Below are 25,211 nucleotides of genomic sequence, written 5' to 3' on the forward strand. Positions count from 1 at the left end.
GAGTAATGTGATCTTTTTGTGATCTCGTTTTGTACAAGTTGTAGTCGATCAATGGATTTTTTCGGTAATCCTGAGTATAGTGCATTACAATAGTCCAGGAGAAAAAGTATAAAAGCATGAGTCAGCTTTTTAACATCTTCCAGAGTGAGGTACAGTCTTACTCTTGCACAATTTCTTAAATGACATTTGTGACATTGTGTGTGAATTAAAATCAAGTTCTGAGTGAAGTGTAACACCCAGGTTCTTTACTTGCTGGTACTTACTTGTGCTACGGATAGATATAATTGAGCATCATCGGCATAACAATGATAGCTGACACCATGGTCACTAATAATGTTTCCCAGTGGTATCATATATAGGCAAAATAGTAATGGACCAAGAATGGAACCCTGTGGAATAATGAAAAGGTTATCATGCTGTTGTGAGACATGGTCACAGAGGCTAACAAAAGATGCCAGTGAGGTATGTGTTGAACCAGTTTAGAGCTGTGCCTGTGATACAATTCTAACTTTTGAGTTTGAAACAGGATAGATGCATTTTTCTTATCTGCGATCACTTGAAGATCATATGTTATTTTCACCAGTGCTGTTTCGCTGCTGTGCCCCTCTCTAAATGATGATTTTAGTTTATGATTCATAAGTAGAAATTCATCCAACAGTTTAAATATGGCCTTTTGTTGGAAATGGGTTGTTATGCGCAGAGTAATCAAGATTAAGTTTTTTAAGAAGGGGCTTTACCAGAGCTGTTATAAGTGCATCTGGACAGATACCTTTTTCCAGTGAGCAATTTGAGCAACGTCTCAAAGCTCGAGAATAAAACTGTCTAAAACCTCTTTAAAAAATGTAGTCGGGATTGCATCCAATGAGCATGTGGAAGACTTCAGTTGTGAAATAATGTTACGATGATCTGCTCCACTGATTTTTCTAAAAGAATTTAGAGTTGTCTGGGAAGACGTTGGGGTTGAGTTATTTGATGTATCTTTGGTGTTCACAATACTGGCACAGATATTTATTATCTTGTTTTCAAAAAAATCTGCAAACTCTTCACATTTTGATTGTGAGGCAGGACATGTATTTCGCGAGCTCTGAAACGGATTTAAAAGGTGATCGATTGTTAAAAATAAAAACCTAGGATTGTTTCTACTTGTTCTATTACTTCACAGAAATACGCCTGTCTCTCTCAAGGATCTTGTGAGAATCCCTCTGTGGGTTGTCAATCTGCTTTTTCTCCACATTCTCTCAGCTCTACGGCATTCCCTCTTTAGCAGACGTGTTGTGTCATTTTTCCATGGCTTTAGTTTAGTCTGTGATTTCTTTTTTGATTCCTCAGGTGCCACACTGTCAAGAGCTGATCTTACTTTAAAGTTAAAATGATTTCCTTTGTCATGTATAGATTTAAAATCCCTGGGTAGAGCTTTGATTTTGATTTTGCATGTGAGTACAGAACTCGGCAGCCGAGGATAAACATAGATAGCATTTCTTAATGAGACATTCTGTATCATTTTGTTATTGATGATCAAATCAAAAAACAATAGTGATCTGACAGGTAAGTATCAAAGATCTTGTTAACAAAAATATCTACACCTCTAGTGTGTCGCCATGGTTATGAGTAGGCCTGGCAGTATGTTGTGTAAAATCCAAAGAGTTTTGAAGTTGCATGAATTCCATGGCCTTGCAGTGAGAGGTCACCAGTTATGATTATCCTGTCATGGTTAATTAAACCGACATTTCTGGTAAAAAAAAAAATGAAGCTACAGGTTTTGGAGGTTGATAAATAGAGATAAAAAACACTAGATTTTGACTTTCCAATCTAAAAGCTTGATATTCAAAAGATAAAAAGCTACCTAGACTGTGATGCTTGCATTTGAAAGTGTCCCCCTTTCTTTCCCTCACATATTGGAGCAGGGTCTTTGTTTAAAAGAGCCGCTCCATCTGAATTGAGCCACGTTTCAGTCGGGAAAATTAAACTGATAAAATCATTTATGATGAAAGTCTTATTAGTAAGTGCACGAATGTTTAAAAGAGCCGTTTTTACCTTCTGTCCATGTCTGAGCTTTTTGGCTGGGCTATGATTTTTCATTTACACGGTAATAAGGCCAGACCACCCCCTCGACTGCCTCTTTGCTTTTCTTTGTTCATCACAAATAAAATCCAATCTGGGAGTAATCCTGACAGGAATGTCAGAAGCTGTTGGTGAGGGTGTACCAGAGGCAGAACTGCAATTTATCCACAACGGGGAGCTAGTGGCAGTATGGGGAGCATGAGTGTTTAAAGTGGCAGAAGAAGTGCAGGGGGTGACAGGTGATGTACAGATTCAGTCATGAGGGGTAAATTCATTGTCAATAAAAACCTGTGAACTGTATCCATGCTCATTTTCACATGCAAAGAAATCATTGTACGTTAGATCAGTATTTTGATCTCTCTAGTTTGATCCCTGTCAGTCAAAAGTAGTCGAATGACTAGTTGGTAAAATGATGCTAATAAATTTTTTTGTGAGGCAGTGGAATTTACAGGATTTGCATTTGTGAATTTAAATAAAATATAAATTACAACAATGCCACCTTAAAATAAAGGGCATTATGAAAATAAAACAATATGGCTAAAATGCACTTGTCAAAACCTTTGGACCAAGTAACACTTTAAACACCAAAACACAAATTATTTGAATTGTCCTTCTTTGTTTCCGATAGGTATTTATAAGCTAGTAAACCTTTTTAATTTGCCATAACAGAAAAAGTAAAGGTGTTAGTATTATCCACAATGGCTCTGTTCTGTTTAAATGTCCCAGTGAACTATGACAGTGAATCAGTATGAACAAAAGGACCCTGAAACTGAAGCAGCTTAATGGAATTCAGTCATAATTCATGTTAATATTTACACCTGTGGTTTTCTGTCTAAGTTAAAATGTCTTCTGTGGAAAGATCTCAGTTTTTTAAATTATTAAAATTATTTTTTTAATCAGCAAAGCTCAATAAAATTAAAAAGATGGGATTTAGGAGCATTCATGACATTATGATTTTATTTTCCAAAATAATAGTTACAGCGAGCTTCATTATCTATTAACTACTAATGATAGAGCAGGGACAAGAAGTCACGTTGGTTAAAGTAAAAATCTTTTATGCTCTTCGCACTGTAGCTGCCTTTTGATGTAGCACATTCACAGTGATTGCCCTCAAGGTAATTAGCATTACACCAGACAAGGCAATCAAATACATGGCAATCAATGTGTTCCCAGCACGGCCACATGAAACAAGCTGGAAACTAGCTCAATGGGAGATGTGTGATTCATTCAACAGATCCTCCATTTTTGAAACATCAGAAGTCAACAGCATTCCAACACAGATACAAAAGATCGACATAGTTAGGGAATACTTTAAAGGAGAAACTGACCGCTGCAAGAATCTAGGTAAACCCTGTGGACATGACCTTTAATAAACCAGTGAATACCTTGCTCCAAAAGCAACACAATGTTTTACAGTAAGTCAAGTAGATCGCATTTGTCATTCAGGCCATTGGTGGTTGCAGTATTCAATAGAACACTCATTGATGTTGGTTGTGAAAGAAAAGCACATTTGTTTTCAATTTAAATAACATTCAATTGATCAGAATGTTGCAAATGATCAATGATTTTTCATGGAATATCTACAAAGGCGTACAAGGGCTATTTTCAGCAACCATCCCCCCCGGGTTTCTTTTAAATTAGTCTCTTTCTCCCATGTATGTTGGAGATTATGGGTTCGGCTATAGCCTCTTGTTCTTGTTCTAACCTCAGACGTGATACCATGGTGAGAATGACAACAAGCTTAGACTTAGAGATAGCTGAGGAACTCTGGCAGCTTCATCACATGGCACCCACAAACACCGGTTTCAACGTCAACACTGAAGAGAGGACTCCAGCATGCTGGGCCTCTGGAAAGAGTTGAAATCATACCCGAAAGGAATAGATTAAGATGGGCAAGAGAACACATTGGTCGAGGAACATTTGGGAAAAGGGATATGGATATTTTTGAGACATTTGTGAGACATCGAACAGATGCTGGAGGAGTGCTTGCCCAGATCTGTGGAGCAAGGTGGAGATTTCTACGGAATAAAAGGGCTTCTGAACAAGAGCGCCACACCATCCTCCTGTGGAAGCTGCTGGATCAGAGCCAGTTTGCTCTGACAACAGGGCAATGACCCAAAGCACAGCTCCAAACTATGCATGAGCTATTTAGACAAAAAGCAGTCGACTCTTGTTGTGTCTATTATGAAGCGGCTAGTCACTGAATCTCAAACCTATTGAGCAGCTGTGGGAACAGTTGGTAAAGAAGAAGTGCCCATCGAACTGTGCTGTGATGCAGCCAATGGATGGTTCTTCAATGAAAGCAAAGTGTTAAGTTTAAGAATACAAAAAAAAAACTAAACTTGTGTCCAGAAACTTTTTTACTGCCATCACTTTACAGACTGCATCTTTTTTTTTTAACATGGACACATCTTTTTTCTGTTTTCTGTCCAATAATCAATGAAATGTCTTGGCCTAAGGACATATTGTATCTTTGTTCTACTGCAACATCAGTGTTCAATGGGTGGCACAGTGGCTGGCAATGTCTCATCACAGTAAGAAGGTTCTTGCACCTGATGACCAGCTGGGAGGAGTTTGCATGTTAGGTTTTGTCCAGGAACAGCTTCCTCCCAGTCCAAAGACAAGAAGCTTACATTATTTGGACACTTCGAATTGCCCATAGGTGTGAAGGTGAGTGTGGTTGTTTGTCTGGCCCTGCCGGAGACCTGTCCAGGTTGTATATCCCACCTCTCGTCCAATGTCAGCTGGGATTGGACCCTCAAAGGATGAGTGTCATTGATAACGAATGGATGGATGAACTTCTTCACTGAGTCTTGTTTTAGCATCCAAAGTTTTGCAAATGTAATAGTTTACATGGGAATTATTACAGAACAATCAATTTAGCCATAGGAACGTTTGGTGTGAACAGTTCTCCTGGGGTCATTCCGTAGCATAACATGGGAATTCTTTTTCTCCTTGAGCATGTTGAGCACAGCGACACTACCTCCAGCCTACTTCACCATAAGGATGAGGTTTTAACATTGGTATGCAGCAAACTTCTTACAACATACAAAGTGCTGCATGTTCTTGCCAGACAATTTAACCTTTTTTCATTAGATTCAACACAAAACATTTTGCGTCAAAGTACGTCAATGATTCGTGACTGGCAGTAATGACCTGAGATTTGAACCAACTCTGACAATATGTTGCTTGTAGCCACAGAACTAAATAGTCCTTGTTTATTAGAGAACTCGTCGGTTGAATACTAAGCTCTTTGAGATGTCTCTGTAATGCTTTCCAGCTTTATGCAAATAAACAATACCTCCCTCATCATTTTGTGAGGGATGGTTCACATCAGCAGATGCTTGTTGTAGAAAGCTCACTCAAACATTTTTGTTGGTAATGTGACACTCAAATCATTTATCCAAACCAGACTTTAATACATTTACACAAATGCAACCACAAAACAAAGCGGCATCAGTACTTCCACGGAAACGTTCCATTTTTATCTCAATCAAAGAGAGAGCACGCAACTTCATTCTGAATTTGGCTGTAATTTCCCTAAATTCACAACAGACCATGCTTTTCTGAGACACAATAAAAGGAAATCTCGTCAAACAGACCCAGGAGTATAGAGTCAGTTAGCAAAGCAAATGTTTAACATGCATGAACTGAAACATAACTCAACTTAAATAGTTATTGACATATGGCAAACTTAGCAAACAGTCCATGTGCACATTCAGCAGCCATGGAGTCACATTTGCATTCTGTGTCTGGCCTTCACTTTCCTTTAGCTATGTTTTTTAAGTACTTGTCTCTTGTTGCTGATTTTGACTCTCTGCTGTTGGATGCTGAGCAGGTTAGTGTAGAGTTTTTTGGTCTTTTCCCCAGAAAACAGCTGCATGTTTCAGGCAGAAATAACTTGAGAGTGAACCAAAACAGCAAAGTGGAACAATGAAACTTCAGAAATGTGATGATCTGAGTTCATTACAACGAGCAACTCCTTTTGCTAACAAATAGCCATGTGATCCATATGTAATCAATATCAAAATATAGATTGTAACAGCTTTAATCCCTTTCACTGCATGCATTTAAAGTTTGTTAACATTACTCACTGTTGTTTTTACAAATAAAGAAACTTCTCATTTAGTATGCTGGTCAGTAACCAATGACTCCAATCACTGCAGCTTTTCTTCAGGTGTAAGCTATACACAACAAACTATTCATCTAGCTCCAAATATCAGTTTTGTGATGCAGTTTTCTTTTCATCCATAAACATGAACATGGTCCCTATTATTCTTATTTTACACTGCAGAAACAAAACATTTCTTTTCACTTACTTTTAACTTCAATTACTTTTTCTCCATAAGATTAACATCTGCTAACATCAACTGGCGGTAGGCATTAATTAGTGCGGTGGAACATACACTGTACAAGGGATTGTCTCCTTCTTGTCCTCTGTTCTAAAATGGGACAGCCTTTAGTTTAAAAAGGCATAGAGATAATTATGATCTACTGAGTGGGCCACATGGCTTTCATAGTACGGCCGTACAAGCCAGTAGCCAGTCAGCTTTACATTTGGCCTCAGTGTACCCTCAAGTTAGGCCAGTATCATTGATTACAAGCCCAAAACACTTGAAGGCGCTAAGGTGCCCAGTTATGTCTCTAAAATCTGCTGGTGGCCACTTACTTAAATTGTGCAGAAGACCTTTAAACATAAGGAATATTCACCAGGACGAAGGAGACAGTCTTTCTGCAAGACACAAGTTCAGATGCAATGAAAACAAATGTGACACCTGACAAAAATTGTCTTCTTATGAGGTTCGAAGACTTGGTTGCAGTGCTGTTCTAAACGTGCCTGTCTGAATGTGTTGTCTTGTCCTGTGTTGAAGCTATGGAGCTACTTCAGAATGATTCCTTGTCATGAGTCCTCCTCAAACAGTTCTGAGTATACTGTCACTATTTATTGTTTGTGTGCTGGATGTTGTGTCCAGAGCTTTTTACAAAGAATGAAATAAAAAAAACATTTTGTGTTCATTCTACCTGGTTTATTTGCAGTAAAGATTTTTGAGTAAGTGTTCTCTGAATTTACTTTGTCACTGTTGATGTGTGTGGTTTATATAAGGTTGACTGATTTGCTTAACGTCTAATGTTGTTTTTCATACGTAGCTTATCGGTTATTTCAGAGGTCTGCTATATTATTGTTGCTTTTATTTTCAAAATAAAGTACTAAAGAGGAAAGTATTCTATGAATATTGTTGCCATGACAGAGATCAGCACCCGCAGCACCTGTCAATGATTATGATATGGTGAAATAAAATTTGTTATCCCCATCACACACAATTTTGGGGTTCGGTGTCTTGCCCAAAGACATGTGTAAAAAAAAAAGAAAAGAAAGGGTTCAAACCACCGACCTTCTGGTTAGAGAATGAATACTTGAATCTGACAACAGATCACCATCACAGATTTTTTATGTGCTGCTTTTTATCAATCTAAAAAATGAGTGCACCTTTAGTTATCAGAAATACTAATGACATAACACTTCCCTGTCACTCACCAGCTGCTCCACTCCTTATTCCCCTTCCTTCTCAGACAGCTCTGAGCAGAAGTATCTGGTCTCCAAGCAGACTCCCTCTGTCCCATTTCCCTCCCATCATACGTGCACTTTGATGCAGCAGACATCCTCTCTCCCCCTCTTCAAGGCCAGCGGCTCCCTCACTGTCACCGTGCAGAGCATATGGGACACTCAGTGTCACTCACAAGAAATAAATGTCATATTTAAATGACAGTCTAACTTAGAGAGGACGCTGTGTGCTAGGTGGCTATAGGTCATATCTGTAGAGCTGTTTGCAGTCCTGATACATACATGATCGAGAAGTGTCAAAAAATCCTGGACACTTTCCCCCTTTTGAGCTTGACATAAACTCCGGAGATTGTCTGCACAATGTCTTTCTCCAGAGTTGTCTTTCACTCATGAGCAACGCAGCGGGAGAAAGTCCGCAGCGACTGACTCGGACATTGGCGTGCTCTGGATAATTTATGGAGATTATTCAGAATTCAGAGCATGACTGGAAGCAGCTTTAATATCCTTGACTATATATCTTTCACAAGCAGCCATTTGTTATTTTAGGAGTCGCTTGTCCGAAGATTTTGGTAAGGTTTATTCTACCTCCTCAGGATTTCCCGAGAAACAGAACTTATTAAATGTCTTAATTTGAATGGTTTACAAAGCTTTCCTCTCTCTCTCTCTCTCTGACCAGCTGAGGAGGGTGGAAATAATCGATCCAAGCTGACTCTTCCTCTCTGTACTGACTCTGTCCAGGTGGAAGTTACCACGACACACTCAGGGTTTCCTAAAGTGCCTGAGGCCTGGTTTCTTGTCACCTTTTCCATGACTTCCTCTCTTACTGATCATCTCATTCTCATTCTTTTACCCCCACTTACGCTCCTATGTTCTCCCTCTCTCTCTCTTTCTCTTCCTCCCCTCTTACTGTTCACATCACATCCTCTCTTCCTACTGAATGATTCAATCCCACCATATTCTTTCCATGAATCATTTGCACGTTGTGTGTGTGCGTGCCACTGTGTGGTCCCTCAGACTGCAGGAGGCGCTACTAGTAGGGATAGATCTGCAACCATCTCTCTCTGTCTCCCTCTCTCTCCAGCCCACCCCCAACCACCCCCTCCAGCCTCTCCCTCTACTGTGTCTTCCCCCTCAGCCCCCCACCTCTCCCCCACCTCATCACCCAGCACTGCAGAAGAGGCCACTTGTCTCCCCCGCAGTCTGCAAGGCCTGTCTTTACCCCCCCCCCCCTCCTCTCTTCTATCTCTGTGCTGCTGTTATTGTCCCACTTTGTGTGGCGCCCTGATCTGGATGACCCCTAGCCACATGCGATTTTCAGAGGACGCGAAGCACAAGATACGCACAACAACATCTTCACAACACACAACATCACGAGCATCCTTTCGTTGACACACTTACATTAATTGTTTTTGCAATTTTGTTGAGATGAATCTCACACAGGCTGCTGTCGGTTGCCTGCAGAGGGCGCCACCACCGTCTCTGTGGCGGCCAAAATTACATTACAACCTGCCCCCCCCCAACATGTCCCTACTTTTCTCTATCTCACCCCCTCCAATCTGTCTCCTCCTCTCTCACCCCTGTCCTTCCTCCCCCTCTCCCCCCTCTCTCTCACCCGCATCACCTCTGTGGGCTGCAGGTCAGTCGGGGGCAACTGACCTGAGTCCAGTTCAACCAATTATCCTCCCTCCTGTAAAGTACAAGGGTTGTTTTGTCTCGCCAGCCTGTACCTCTTTGTGTCTGACAGCACACACACACACACACACACACTGACAGACAGACACACAAACACACACACCAGGGCCTCTCCATCCCTCTCCTCCAGCTGCAGGGGGCGCCAGCCTCTACACCACCATCACCACTGCCTTCACCTCCCCTCCCCCCCAATCCCTCCCTCTTCCTCTCCCCTCTTTCCATCCCTGCTCCTCTTCCCTCCCCTCACACCCCTCATCCCTCCCTCTGCCCCCCCACACTTCCTCCCCTCTCTGCCCCCCCTCATGGCTTCTTCTCCTTGGCGCCCCTGTCCCTCTCTGACTCCCTTTTTCCTCCCCACCCCTTCGTCTCCCTCTCTCCTCCCCCCTTTGAAAGGCTGTTGGGCGCTCCTTCTGCACACAGCACTGCAGATGAGGCCTCTGCCTCCCCCACAGTCTGTCAGGCCTCTCTCTCTCGCTCTCCTTCAGCCTCCCCCACCACTCCTTCCCTCTCTCGCTCTCTCTCCCTTGCTCGCTCCTCACAACAGCATAGCAACACTGACTAGCCAGCCAAGGAGAGTCTTGCCTCTATCTCTCTCTCTCTCTCCCTATTGCACTGGGGTAATTTCCCTCCATTTTAGATTTCTTGTCCCTGGGCGCAGAAGGGTGGGATTTTAATGAAACAGGTAGATATATACACAGCTAACCTACACTTCCACCTCATTCAATTTACCTGGGTTGGAAAAACAGTGTGACTCACTAGATCCCGGTTAGATGTGATTGATCCTCATACTCTGGGAGCGAACCTTTCATCCAACGGCAAAGGGTTAATAATGTAGTGTTCTATTTCTAACCAAGGCTTCTCCACATCTAATCACAGGTAACACACAGACAGCATCCATTTGGTGTGGTATTATAAAACCAGAACACAAAGGGACATGTTGAAGCCCTCTGACTGAACGCATCACACATTCTGTTTCATGTTTCCTTTAAGCAGCTCATCCACAGAGAAGGGCATTCAAACAAGGCTTTACACAGGTGCTGTGTTTTGAGCATGGCCATCATAAGTCACAACTCATAACGCTGCCATCTGGAGAGGAACCTTTTCCAATGATTTCAGATATTCAGAGTTTTTATCCAGCAGGGAGATTTACAGTAGAGAACCACTGTGATCTTACGAGGCTTGATTGGAGGGCATCTTCTTTTTGTTACCAAGCAATGTTGGATATTCTTGGAACTATTTTTGGCTTCTTACAGACGCAACTCCTGTATAACTAATCTTAACCTCATATGTGATGAATCAAGGTTCATATCCTTTGCTGGGATGAGAGGGTGAAAGAAGCCCTTTCATATCCGGCTAATGTATGCTTCACTTCCTAAAAACACACCAAATTATCTAAAAATGAAATAGACCCATCACTGTATAACTCCCCAAGATGCTTTTTGTCCTGGCTTTTGCATCTGCATTGTTAATTTAGCTCAGTATTTCCACCTACATTGTCATTAATCATTAAAAAACATTTTCTTCTGTTTTTGTGCTACAAATAATCTTAAAATGAAAGTCTTCCCTGTTGGCCCATTGGTTTGCACATTTAAATGAATCCCCCCTCTCTACATCCCTGCTAATTCAATGTAAGAAAATCTTTGCTGTGTTTTTCTAGCTGAGCAACACATTTCAACAGAGTGTTTTTTGATAGATATGTTAACATTTGGTTGGTGCTTTGGAGATTAATCTGTTGACCTTTCAGATTTATCTTGGGGCTGCTGTGGGGTGTTGAAAAGCACAGCAATCAATGCACCATTAACCATACAACCTCCACTGAGAAGTGATTTATTGCCCCTTAAGTCTCATTCACTTTTGCACTACTTAATAGGTACGCTTACTCTGAAGCACAATGTTTTCCCTTGTTTGTAGAAGTTTCGTTCTGGTGTCGTAAAGTTTCCAGTATGACGTACATGAAGAAGCAGGTTTAAGGAGAAGTGCTGACAGTTGCAGACAAATGTGGATTTACCACACTCATCATCTCAAAGAGAGAAAGACAATCAAAGTCTCTCCAACTATTGCTGTGCATCAACGAGCACCAATAATCTTTTTTTGTGTGAGATCTCCCTGTTCCTCACTTCAGAATTCAGAAACTGGCACACATCGCTATCAGTTGTGTGAGAAGCACAATTACAGCACTTTATTGTTCATAAATGCTTAAGTGAAAAATAAAAACGTAAAACAAATACACACAATTCAAAGAACACATACTAAACACAACTCTTTTTGGAAAAAACAAATTGCTTTCACGTTTATGGATGCCAATGTGGTGGCTACTGTCCACTCTTGTGGGGCAAAGGAACAAAGTCTTGAAAATGAGATGAAGTACAGGACAGTAGAGGTTTATTAGCTGCAAAAAGATGATGAAATACTCCTTTATACTGTGAGAGGATGAGAACAGCATGGTGCCACCATTCTTCCAGAACAGAATTCAAAGAAAAAGATGATGAAATAAAAAAATAAAATTATCAAACTAAAAAGCGGAAACAAATCAATTCTGTTTTCCATTCATATATAGATATATTATTTTGCAAAAGAAAAAAACCTAAGTTTTTGTTAAAAAATAAACTTAAACATACATGAAAATATCAGCCACCAAAGCAACACCTATCGTTAAGCATATCAATATAGAACATATGAGGCTACCTTACACACAGGTAATAGCAAATATTTAAGGGAACATGTACAGCAACATCTGTCCAAACATGTCTAAAAGACTGTACAAATTTACACTACCTAACTCGGTATAACTACATGAAAAACAATGGATTATCTGGTCAGCCTGAAAGCTTGAACTCACAACAACTCATGTTTTAAGCCACACTCTCAAGGTCAGTGGCTAAATCAACGTTAATCACTCATCATCTCAATGTAATAAAGTATATAGAAGGCAAAAAACGTTGTTTCTATTCGTTTGGTGTAACTTCACTGTTGTCTTTGAGAAACATTAAAACTCCACAACTCTTTACATCGACCCTAGCTGCTCGTTGAGTCCTGCCTTTAAATGTCATTGAATGGCTTGTTTTGAGTTTTTGCTCAATCAGAGTTCTCTCCTCATCGCTCCCTCCTTCGCAGATGTCCAATCCAACACTGCGGTGTCCTTCCGTTCAGGCGAGGCAGATTCGTTGGCGTGGATCAAATCTAAAGTGTCTCTCAGATTGTGAGTGGTTTGGGGTTTTCCAGTCAGACCTGTTGTTTGCCCAGCTGGGCCCCGTCTCTCCGGCTTCGGGCAGATGATGGGACAAACTTGGGAATAATGATAGGCAGAGCGTCTCTTCCTTTAGCAACCGGTCTTCCTGAGACCTCTGTGGACCTGAAGCCGTTCTCTACATGTGCTCCTTCATACTCATCCTCGTCATCATCCTCGTCGTCGTCATCATCCTCATCATCATCATCATCATCCTCGTCATCAGACATATCATCCAGATCTGAAACAATCTTTGCCCCTGTCCTCGGCTCCACTTCCTCTTTAGCTCCGGTAAGCTGTTCGTTACCATGGCAATGTAACTCTCCCTCTCCTTCCCTGTTATCTTTCTGCTGCTCTTCCTCATCACTGTCAGAGTCAATAGCAATGGGCTCAGAAAGGTCCAGAGGAAGTTTTTGTGCTGAGGTGCTGTTGATTGTCTTGGCTTGGTCTTTACTGGCACTGTTGGGTTTGGGAAAAGATGTTGTTGCTCTAGAAACGTCCAAAGTCTCACTTGGCTTTCCCCTTGGTGATGGGGCCACACCACCATTAGCAGCTACAAGCTCCCTGTGTTTTCGCAGAGCCTGTTCTGACACGCCCATACGCGTCCTGGATGTCCGCCTCTTGCTGTGTCTGTCCTCGTACACGCCATCCTGTATGAACGCCAGCTCGTGACTCACTTTGCTTACCTCGTGCATACTGAAGCCGAGCAACACGCTGGCATTTTGGGTTTCACATTCCTGTGTGCATTTTCTCCTCCTGTTGACAAAGTGGCTGGAGATGTCTGACTTCCACAGCCACAGACTGGCTGCGAGCTTCTCAACCTCCCGCTGTGTGGGATATGGCGCTTGATTGAAATACTCTGTTAGAAATGCCTTCCTAGACTCGTATGACTCCGTTTCATGTCCTTTGGGGTCAAGAGCTAGAACTACAGGTTCATCTGGATTTTCTACAAATGAAGATGGACCGTTGATATCCCGTGGGTGGGCCCTTTCGCCAGGGGGTCCCGACCTCCTTCGTTTTGGTGCGCTAGTGTCTGAGCTATGAAAGCCGGCCCGTTTAAGAGCACTGCTCTGCGCCTGGCTGACCCGAGAAGATAGAGGTGCTCGACTGTCCTGTCCATTCTGGGATTTCCCTACACCTCGACAGTGCACTAAGTGTAGAGTGATGGTGGAGGCAGTCATGTTACTGGTATACACCCCCAAGCAGTGAATACATTTGTAGGTCAGTTTCTTTTCTACAGGATGGACTGTCTGAATCACCTGGTGCCTCTCTCTCAGGTGGTGGGCCAGTGAGTCTGAAATTGGGCCCTTAAGGATAGAGAAGCAAAGAGGACATAGTGTCTTGCCCACATCCCTTTTGTACGGTACAGATGCTTGTGGGGCGGTCTTGGTTGGCACATTGTCAGCAGCCACTGAAGATGTTTTGGGTGGATGCTGAGGCATTAACCTCTTGCTTGATAACAGCGAGGCAGACAAGGCCGATGACACGGCGCTGTTGTTTTGAGCATGAAATGCCACCGACTCCTCTGGTGCGTCCTTCATGTTGTAGGTAGTAACAATCAACTGAACATTCTTGGGATTCCCTTGCTGCAAAGTGAGGTCAAAAGTCAAGGGAGAGTCTGTACGTGGGCCTACACTCTCATCTGGGTGTGAAAGCCTCATGTGGGCCACCATCTTCTCTACGTCATTGAAGGTTGCCCGGCAGTGTGGGCAGGACAGGCCATGGATCAACATGTGGTTTAACAGTGTGTCACTGGGGAGATAGCGGTTGCAGTAGAGACACTTGCTGGTGAAGTTGTGGATCTTCATGATGTAGTTGGCAACAGCAGGCACCTTCTCTGCTTTGTGTTCTTTCTCAAAGTGAGAACTGTACACATTCTCTGGGAAGAGCTCATTGCAGATAGTGCAGATTTTCCACTTCTGAGTGTAGGACGTGCCAAGGACTGAGGAACCACCTTTTTTGGCCGTGAGAGACGCTACAGTTGTGGCTGCTGCCTGGACACGTGAACCCAATGAGTTGGATTTGAGTGAAGAAGAGGCACTGAGCACAACTGGACTCCGCAGGCTGCCGCCAGAAATAAGCTGCTTTGCTGCATGTGACTGCTGGGGCACAGAAACCTGAGCGTTGCCTGGTAAACTAACTCTCACCTGACTGCCAACAGAGAACGGGTGGGTGGTACCGGCCTTTAATCCGACTGCATCATGCTTCATCCCAGCCAGAAGACTGTGAGAGTTGTAGCCCGTCTTTGATGAAATAACAACCCGACCCAGCTGTTGTGAGCTAGGAGACCTGGTAGTGGCCATTACTGCACCTTTAGGGCCCATCCCAATGATGGTCTTATCTCCTTGGGTTTTGGGGGGGATCATGATGATGGGTTTGGGACGTGGGACTATCACACTGGTGTGCCCAATCATAGCAGTTACCTGGTAGCCAATCCTCTCATGGTCCTCAATGACGTGTTGAACAAGTGCCTCGTATGTCCTTGGAACAAACAGACACTTCTTACAGTGTATCTGATTACTATTAACATTGTTTGTGTTATTACTCTCTGTATTTCCCGTTGATCTTGCTGTGCCGCCATTCTGAGCATTTGTCTTCTCTCCTGGTTTTGCAATATAGGGCTGGGCAACTTGCTGGAAGTGTTCCCGGTAGATGTGCTTTCGCACTACATTGTACAATGGGTCCCTATAGGTGCACTTTTTGCAATAATACACAGCCTGTTCCATACTGTCCCCACTCCTCTTCAGTAACCCATCCTTTATCATGAGCCCACCAGCCCCTGCCACCATTCCACCGGGGCCATGCCGCACGGTGTTGTTAGGCATGTGGAAAAGTTTGATGTGCGTTTCCAGAGTCTTTTTGTTGCCATTGTAAGTGCAGTAGGGGCAGTTGAGCAGAATATTGTTCTCAAAGTCCTCGCTGTGGACATTGCGGAAGTGGCTCTTGTATGCAGAGAAGTACTTGGATGAAAAGAGGCAGCCAGAGCAGCAGAACGGCTTCGATCTGTAGTCCTGGAGACAAACAGGTAGAAAAAAGTGTCAACTTTATAAAGGTTCTTCAACAGTGAAACTATTTTATTGCGACATCACAGATACTCTTGCTTTTTGTGGTGTAAGCAAAAAATTTAAGATTCAAAGGGATATTTATAGGTGTATTGGTGTATGCGTCACACACCTGGAATTTGGTATGCGATGGCTCCCACATGCACACATCTTCCCAGGTAGTGTGCTTAATATACACATCTGGAGGAGTGAAGTCTTTATAGTCCTGAAACACAAGAAATTAAAGATTAGTACTTGACGATGAAATATTAGATTTTTTATTCTATGGTGCATGACATACACATATTAATGTTAAATTCTGTCATTTTTCTTGCTTTTGAGTGATTCTTGAATTCAAGCTACAGCTAGCTTGAGTGATGATACCTGTTTACTTGGGGACATAGAGAGGGTTTGTGGGTAACTGTTCGTACCATTCATGAATTGTAAGAAATGTTAGTCTGTCGTTCTATGTGTCAAAGAAAAGGTGACTGAATGAGCACAACACAAAAATGCAGAGATGTTAATTACTTTCTGTTAGTCAGACAGATTTCTATTATCACATGGGACACATGTTTACTTTGCACATTTTTAACTGAAATTGGTCAAATGAAATGAAATCGTGACATAGTTCAGACGGTTCCCTCTAGACCCACTATAAACCCCACCATCAAACCCCATCAACATTTCTTCATGTTTGTGCCTAGGCCTCTATGAAATCCACAGAACCGAATGCTGAATTATGTAAAGCTCTTGGTTTCTGCTTTTAAGCCTGAGGAGCATCTTTCTCGTACATTGAGTGAGATTTAACAGAATGAGGACATGGTGTCAATGAGGATAATCTCATAATACTGTATGTGTTGTAAGTACAGTTCATAGATTTCCATCATCATATATTATCTGTATTCATGCAGAAGAGCCAGGCACCCTGCTGCTTAACTCTTATTTCCTGCAGTGAGCCAAACAGAGCAACTATCTAACTAATTCCTAAACTGACCTTATCACCAAACCAAACCAAATTTCCCGTTAGTGCAACATGTATCCAGACAAGATCTGTTCTTAAACCCCAGCAAAAGATGAAAATATTACTTTGAGCGTGAAGGCAATTATGGATACACTGAAAGAGAAGTTATCCGCAGAGTGGTACGTGCTGTATGCTCACCTCTAGGTGATCTCTGCAGAACTCCAAGCCGATGTCTCCCAGAACCTTCTTGACATTTCTCCTCGCTTTCCGCAGACTGCCCAGGTTATTGACCGGGAGCTGGAACATGCTGCCCACCTGAACAGAGAAGACATGCAGCGTGTGATTAACAGGTGTAGGGGTAGTGCAGGGAAAGGTGAGTATCATGAGTCATGAAATCAACAGCTCTCTAAAAAAGACATGTTTAATCTTTCATTTGAGACAAGAGCCACAGAAAAACTCTTTTAGAGAAGAAATTACAGATTCAGTAGTCTGTTAAAATGATGGATTTTTGGAATTTAGACATAGCTGTCTGCCATGTAAAACAGGGATTTTCCTGCAGAGAGAATTTCGAGGCAACAGCCTCAGTCGACTTTCGTGCCACCTCTGCCTCCTGACAGCATTCTAGTACAGTGGAAACAACGGTTGATTACTGTAAACAAATTGCGTAGCTTCCGTATGATAGTCCTGGAACTTGAGAGAAAGGTTATGGTGTCAAACAGACACACACAGACTGACTCCGCTGGTCCCCTCTCTCTCTCTCTCTCACTGACACGCAGACAGCCCCTCCCGATACACACGGTGTCCTTTGACACGCGTAAACTCGGGCAAACTTTAACAATGTATGGGAAGCTGGAGGAGATGGCGGGGCACACTCGGTCTGTCTTGATTCTTTTGGCAGTGCACAGCGAGAATGATAGAGACAGAGAGGAAAAACTGTAAAAAATGTCCAAACGTGTATGAAAAGACCCCAAATTAACACTGTCAGTGGAATCGGTGGAGTTGTGCATGACCCCCTAGGTGTCTGCCCCCTGACTTGGTGGTGCTGTGGCCTGGTGGTGTGCTCTCTGGCCCATGCAGTGGAGCTGTCCGGGGTCCCTGGGTCTGTGCCTCGGCGCCTTGCGCTCTGGAGCTGTGTGTGAGCTTCATGTCTTTTGGTACACACTCCCCCCAGTCTGACGGCTCAGTACCACCCCTGCCTAATTTTTAAGCCCTGATGCATTGGCTTTACTCAGACACGGCTACAGATGTGACAAGTAGTACAGCATCTGCAGCAAGAGTGATATGACAGTTAACAGTTATTCCGCAGTAGATTATCAAGCCTAATCGTAGGGACGGAAGGGATTCACACTGAAAACAGACCTGAGTTAAATTATTGCACAGGGCTGCGGTGGTTGGGACATGTTATTTTAAGTGCCCTGGACACAATGAAAAACGATGCAATAAGTCCAGTCTAAATAACAAATGAATGCAGTGGAAGATTTATCAGGCACCCAAACACTGCACAACACTTTGTGATAGATGCGATTTTACAACTCTGGACTTCTCACAGCAGCAACACTTTTATCTTGTCGGGAAGATCGAGGCATCGAAAATCTTTGTTCATGTTACACAAGGCTCCAATTGGTCGCAATGCTGCCTTCTTTTGAAAAGGGACCTTTAGAGAAATTTACTGCCATAAATGGAGGTTCAATTTGATTTTCTAACTGATAGCCAGCGTCCATCTAGACACAGGTTTATGAAACATTAATACACTATTTTTAAGTGTAAACAGCAGCAGAGGCAGTATTCACACAACACACACCTGCAGCTGCACAGCAAAGCAGACCAACGAACTAAATAATGTTTCCTGTTAAACACCATGACTCTGGCACCAGCCCCATTTTGCAATTTTTTTTTTTACACATCTCACAACAAAAAGGTCTTTAACTGTTTTGGGCACTTTTTCTATCTTTCCCTCAGACAAACATCTGTCAGTCAGAGTAGCCTTTGGCAGCACCAGGAGACATCCTGCCGTGTGAGTGGCCCATTAAAACACCCATAAAGTGTTGACAGGCAGGCAGGCAGAACTCGGAATAACACCTGCCCACTCCTGTCACACACGTGAATGAATGTAAAAGTCCAGTATGGAATCAAAACAATAAACCCAGAGTATTACCAATGTACCAGAAAGACAGCACATCGTGTCTGATATGTATCTGATCTATATAACATTTTTAAATCATTCTCACACATTGACTTGTCATAATAGGAAAAGCACAGAGGTGTTACATATATAATTTATGATGACCCAGTACACCAGTCAAACTGAATATTTTATTACAACTACTCTTGTACTGTGACATGTCAAAGTACTCTGTATCAATGGCTTATTTAGAAAGCTTCAATCAAAAGAGTTTGAGAGGCTGAAGATGGTTCAGCAAGTAAACATCCATCCATTTCCATCAAATCATTTAGACACCACACTAATGACTGAATAAAGATAGAAGACACGTCTTCCTCCCACTGTACAAAAATGATGCAAGAATATCCCAGGTACAGCTGTGGCCACTGACAACTGGATTGATGCAGTGTCAACAATAAGGTGGCTGTTGAGTCAAAGGGCAAGGCTTGCAATTTACCAGTTGATTTATATTCTCACCTGTGGTCATGGGCTTTGGGTTGTGACTGCGAGAGCGAGTTCATGGATACAAGTGGCAAGAAGAAGTTTCCTCTGCTGGGTGGCTGTGCTCAGCCTAAGAGATCAATCAGAACTATGATGAGATTTAATATATAGCTGCTTTCAGACATGTACTGACTGTGCAGATACTCTCCGGAGGAAGTGCATGTGTGAATGCAAATGTCCGAGTGAGAGGCTCTACAGTTTCTGCGGACTTTCTCAGCCCTGGCCCCAAGTACACAGTCCATAGAGATTCAGGAGAACTCAATGTGAGAGAACAGACGGATTCACCGTGATCAAGTGGGGGGGTTGATGGCACTTCTTACATGCGACAGATGCAAAAATCAAACAAAACAAAAGACAACGAATATCTCCTGGTGAAAGAGCAGTGTCACATGCAGAGAGGACACTGACTGATGCAGGTGTGTGAGTTTTAAATAAAATCACGTGAGGTAATGTTGCTTCCTGCCTCTGCTTGCTGCACCCGCCTGCTTCACCTCTCGCCTGAATAATGCGGAGGATTTGTTGCTGTTGCGAATGCATCTGTGCAGAGAACCACCCCCTGTGTTGTGCATGTGACAGACAAACTCTGGGTCAACTCCAGACTCAATTTTCTGGATTTTACCAGTAGGTCTGAAAACAACTTTTCACCAACAAATAAGATTGAAGTGATAAAGTGAAAGATAAATGAATGGACAAGTTTCAATGCAGTCTTATTCAACAACCTGCATTCTTCAATCAGCACACATATCTCCTAAGTAGTAGATCACTGTTCAGAAGATCATTCATGTCTGCTTGAGCTGATGCACTAATAATAATAAGAAGAAGAAGGAACACCTAACATAGTTTCTGAATGACTCATTGCTCTGCAGTGAACAGTTTAGCAGCTACCAAGAGTTTGAAAATGCTAACTGGATTCCCTGAGGTGAGTCAGTCTGTAATACTGCAGAGCAGAGGGGCATGGACACGCTGAAAGAGACACCTGTAACCATGGTAACTGTACACAAAGATGGTGACTGTTGTGGCCTCAAAAAGCACTGAAGACACAACAATTACACAAATTTGATCAGCTGAAAATACAACTTAACTAAACTGTCTTCTGCTTCCGTCAACTAAAACTAACAAAAATCATATCACTAAACTTTTACTAAGACATAATGCAAAAGCAGTTGCCAAAATATTCTCCTCATCTAAAGTTTTTGACCTCTAGAAGAAGTAATACCCATTCCTGTAAATGTTAACCCTAACCTTAATGTCCCGAGATACACAGCAATGTGTCTGCAAAGACAGGTGAGACAATTTCTAACTTGTAAACAAGCCTACAAACAATGCAGGTTTTGAATGCTGGCCATAAAGGACGGACCCTGCATTTCAGTGAGAAACACGACGTAGACATAACCTTTGATTCTTTGAGAGAAAACTCCAGCACACCTTTACCTACAGGTCACAAGCCAGTGCTCAGTGGTTTGTAGGACTGCAGCTCTTGATTGTTATTTTTTTGGATTAATCGATTAATCTAACGATAATTATTTATTACTCTATAAATATAACAAGGAATTTATAATTTTTTATATTTAAAACTTGTGCCAGTTATATTTATTTAATCATCTCTTAAATACAAACATATGACAAAAAACCAAGTATGCACTGTAAGGCATTATTCCACAACAAAAAATAGCCCAGTCTGAACTGCTCAGCCTCTTACAGTCCCTTACAAAACTTCTCCAAAATAAAATTTGTGGAAACGCTTGTTCCATCTGAATAAAGGAATATATCAATCTACGTTAAGATATCCAACAACAAAATAAATGAAAACCAAAGTAAAATTCAAGTAACTTTCTGGAGGAACATCAAAACACTGTAAATTAAAGTTTAGCAGTCTATCAAAAAATCATCTTAGGGTGAAATTAGTGGAATTTGAGTAACACTGAAACTTTTTTAAATTAATAATTTATCTCTTAGTAACAAACACACCCAAGCACATAACACCCCCCCCCCCCCCCTCAGAAACATCATGATATCTAACATACGTTATGATTCAGTGCCTTATATTTTGGAGTAGTTTTATCAATGACTTTATGTTATCAAATAAAATAAAGAAAGGTAAATTAGTATTTCAACTCTGTTTATTATTCATTTTCACATTAAACTGGAGGGTACTGCAATAATAAAATAAATGTTATTTTCCTGTTTCAAGTAAAATAAGGTTTGCATCTAAAAACTAAATAAAGAGCTTTTAATTATAGGCATCTTAATAAAGTGCTTAATTTTGGAAGAAAATAAATAAAAAGATGTGATGATTGAGTTTCCCCCTTTCTTCTTCCTACATTTCACATATAAACAATCTCAACAAATATTAACAACTACACAGCTTTAGCACATTTTCTCTTTGTCCCCCACTTTCTCTTGTTCAGTGACAGAAGTAAACTCTACCTTGTGCTGCCAGGATTTAATACCGTAAAGACGGAAAAGCGGTGCAAGTTAAAATAAGACTGCCATAATTGTGAGAAAGGTGTACAGTTTTGTTTCACTTCAGCTTTTCCCTTCAGGTGAATCCATGCTTTGATGAGGCGCAGCCACCTTCCATATGACGCTTCATGTTTATGGATGTTTCTTCTATCATTAGTAAAACCACCTTTTACCAGAAGTAAAGGCAGTTTGATTCACAGTCCTAATGTGCTCTGCTCAAATATCTCTAAGAGGTAGATGCAGTGGGGTCAAAGGTCACTGTAGCATGGCGACAGAAAGGCACAACAGTTACAACAAACAGCCACGTCCCAAACAATTCCTGTGAACACCTCAGCTCAATTCACTTCTAGAAAGCACAAAACAGAATGGGGAACTTTTTGTGTGTGCGTGTGTGAGTGAGTGAGTGAGTGAGTGAGAGAGTGAGAGAGTGAGTGAGTGAGTGAGTGTGTGTGTGAGTGTGTGAGTGGTTCCAGCAACTGTTGGCCGACCAAAGTCGGTCCTCTTGATTGTCTGCTGTCTGTCTTACATTTAGAAATGTGCTTGGGCCAGAGTGGGAGAAAGAGACACACAACCCTACCCAACTCCCCCCTCTACCTCTCTGTCGTGCTTCCTCCCATTACTTGCAGATGGCGCTAGAGAGGACCTCCATTATGTAAGCTTCCCTATACTCTGCCTGCCCCCTTTTTTTCTCCCTGCCTTGCAATGCTATCACAGAATGGCGCCTCCTATTGAGTCAGCAGCAGCCTCTCCAATATGTCTGCAGTGGAGGGGGAGGGGAGGGGAGGGGGAGGGAGGGAGGGAGGGAGGGATGGATGTTGGGAGGGAGGAAGGGGAGGGACAGAAGGAGCGAGAGAGATCAGGGAAGGGGGAGGGGGAGTGTGAGAGAGAGGATGAGGTGGGGGGTGAGGCAGCTGAGAGGAAGAGAGGGGAGGGACGGAGGGAGACGGAGTGGGTGAGTGAGTGAGCAAGCAAGGGTAGGAGTGTGAGGGGAGAGATGAGAGGAAAGGAGAGGACAGAGAGTGAGTGACGGAAGTGGAGGGGGGAGGGGAGGGGATGGGGAGGCATTGAGGTCGGGCAGACAGGCTCAGAGGAGAGGGGTGAGGAGGGAGGGAAGGCGAGGGATGGAGGGGAAGAGGCTGAGGGGGGAGAGAAAAATGGGAGAGGGAGAGAGAAAGAGGGGGCGATGGATATACATGCAGGGGAGGAGGGGGGGCATGAGGAAGAAAAGGGAGAGAGAGGGGGGAAAAAAAGCCAAGGAGAGGCTGAGCAGGAGGGAAGGGAGGGAGTCAAGGAAGAGGAGAGGGAGGAAAGGCGATAGGAGGCTCTTCTGCTCGGCTGAGGGCTGCCGGCAGAAAACAGGTTTCTCCTTCCACTGTGGTGAGAATAAAAAGAACACGAGGCCTCACAGACCTTCAACCACAGACCTCCTGACGCTCGCTCGGTCCTCCACCTGGAGGAGTTTACCTGTGACACTGCTGCTCACACTTCTCCTTCAGAGTGTGGGTGAGGACCAAAGGGGGAGAAGCTCCTGGTGACACCAATATTCACAGAGACACCCGAAAAGTTTGAGGTGCTTAAAATGCAGCAGGGTGAGTTCAGGCTCAACACCTGCGTGCAGCCCACAGCCGTGGAGGCAGAGGGCGGTCTGGATGTGATGTCTGAGGATGCGCGTGCATGTGTGCAGCAGTAGGAGATGGATGTAGATGTAGTGACCGTGTCCATCATCTGACACTTGCCCTGAGTGCATCACAGCCCCACACTCACCAGAGTGGCTTTGATTAAAAGGCAAACTTGCAGGATGCTTGTATGATTCCCACGCCTCGCTGTGGCTGGGAATGTATGGAGTGGAGGTAGATGGATGTAGATGAAGTGTCCATGTTCACTATCTGACAACCTGCTGTGACAGCCCCTCTCTCCGCCGGCTCAAACACGAGCTCTCGGTGCATCTCAGCCCCACAGTGTCACCTGGCTGGAGCCCGATCACCTCACAAGTGGCTTGGAATAAAAGAAACTCATGATGCTCTTGTGAATAACATGCCACTGTGGACATGTATCGTGTCCCCCCCCCCCCTCACCACCACCACCTCCAAGTCAACACTCCATGTACAACAGCTGCACTTTCGGCACTCGCACTATTTCTCGCATTGGAAACTCGTGGTGTGGTTGTCAGTCCAGCTGATCAACATCTGGCAGCGTCCAGGTCGATAGCTTCGGCGGAGAGCTGCTGCCACTGACAAAGAATGAGGACACACCGTGCGGGGTTAGCATGCTAAGCTAGCCAACTCGCAACAACAACATTGACTAGTGAAGAACTGACGCTGCCATTTGTTTCACCCAGTCTCCCACTGTTTATTTGGGTTTTTTTTTTTCCGGGGGCTGTGGTAGAAACAAAGCTGCCGGGGGAGTCGTTCAACTTGGACGGTGAATGGACCAACACAAACACAGCGTTAGCCGTGTTTCACACAAGTTACCTCAGCTGTAGTTCAGCGCCACCCGCCGCATCAGCGCAGGTAGCAGCCGCACAGCTAGCAGCGAACTGTGGCTCTGTGGGGGACATGTCCAACACTATGACAGACAAGTTTACCTGCTTTCACATCCACTGCTCCCGCCCGAGTCAGAGGCGTCACCCCGGGATGGCTGACACGATATTCGGACACTTCTTCTGCTGATATCCCGGTGATGTCCTCTCAGGTGATCGGTAGATCCGTCGCCGCTCTTCCCAACCCCGGCGGTCCCTCACCGACAGGGGCTATCCTCTCCTCTTCCCTCCGGTCGGGCACTGAAAGCCTCCGAGCCTCATCAGACTGTTACAGCCTCCGTTCGGCGGAGCGCTGAGGGCGGACACATGTCCTGCTGTCGGCAGCAACAACCCGGGAGGAGCCGCTCTCTCAGTTAAAAAGCTCGGAGCGCCTGAGTGTGCCGGGCAGCGCACAGCGGTGAGACCATTCTCCCTGACAGACAATACACATCCAGCCTAGAAGCTGCCCGATCCAAAATGGCGCAAATAAAAGGGGCGGAAGTGACATCTACTTGATTAGCATAAATAATCTCATTGTGAGGTCCTCGCGAGCCGGGCTCATTACGACTCCTGATTGGTTTGTCAATCAATTTGGCCAATTAAGAAAATGCCTGACAGAAAACTCACCTCTCCGCTCCCTCTCAGCCCGGGGAAGGCCTTTGGTTTCCGTATGCGAGGCTGGGGGGTAAACAACCCGGGGTAGCAGTGGCAGGATCTCACCGCCAGCGGGCGTCCTCCTGGAGTGGGTTTCAGCGATTTGTGCGCATGCGCGGTGTGGCTACATCTGGCGTCCTCCTCCTCCTCTTCCTCCTCCTCCTCCTCCTCCTCCTCCTCCCCTGCGGAGGGTCGAATGCACACAGTGCCTCAGCACTCAGCCCAGGAGTGGTGTCTCTGGTATCTCCGATAGGTGGCGCTGTACGGTTGCTGTGCCGTTACTGCCTGGTCCTGTCGAACCGACCGGAACTACTTTCCTGAGCGGTTCCCGGTGAAGGACAGCTCCGAACCCAGCGTCAGCACATCAGCC

The 25,211-nt window shown here is 43.8% G+C and overlaps 1 protein-coding gene across 3 annotated transcripts; it reads right to left on the minus strand.

Annotated features, from left to right (window-relative positions):
• Window positions 1-11,462: 11,462 nt before the first annotated feature.
• adnpb (activity-dependent neuroprotector homeobox b) lies at window positions 11,463-24,916 on the minus strand. Of its 3 annotated transcripts, XM_069526360.1 has the most exons (5): window positions 24,254-24,392; window positions 19,183-19,276; window positions 16,743-16,859; window positions 15,717-15,809; window positions 11,463-15,553 (listed from the first exon to the last, which is right to left on the minus strand). In XM_069526360.1, exons 3-5 carry the CDS (start codon window positions 16,848-16,850, stop codon window positions 12,539-12,541), a joined length of 3,216 nt encoding a protein of 1,071 aa, XP_069382461.1. In that variant the 5' UTR covers window positions 16,851-16,859; window positions 19,183-19,276; window positions 24,254-24,392; the 3' UTR covers window positions 11,463-12,538. The 3 variants fall into 3 exon arrangements, with proteins under 3 accessions (XP_069382461.1, XP_069382462.1, XP_019944768.2); XM_069526361.1 differs by lacking the exons at window positions 19,183-19,276; window positions 24,254-24,392 and adding an exon at window positions 24,815-24,916; XM_020089209.2 differs by lacking the exon at window positions 19,183-19,276 and having other exon boundaries at window positions 24,254-24,843.
• Between the last annotated feature and the right edge of the window lie 295 nt (window positions 24,917-25,211).

Source organism: Paralichthys olivaceus, chromosome 6 (assembly GCF_024713975.1).
Source record: "Paralichthys olivaceus isolate ysfri-2021 chromosome 6, ASM2471397v2, whole genome shotgun sequence".
NCBI lineage: Eukaryota > Metazoa > Chordata > Actinopteri > Pleuronectiformes > Paralichthyidae > Paralichthys > Paralichthys olivaceus.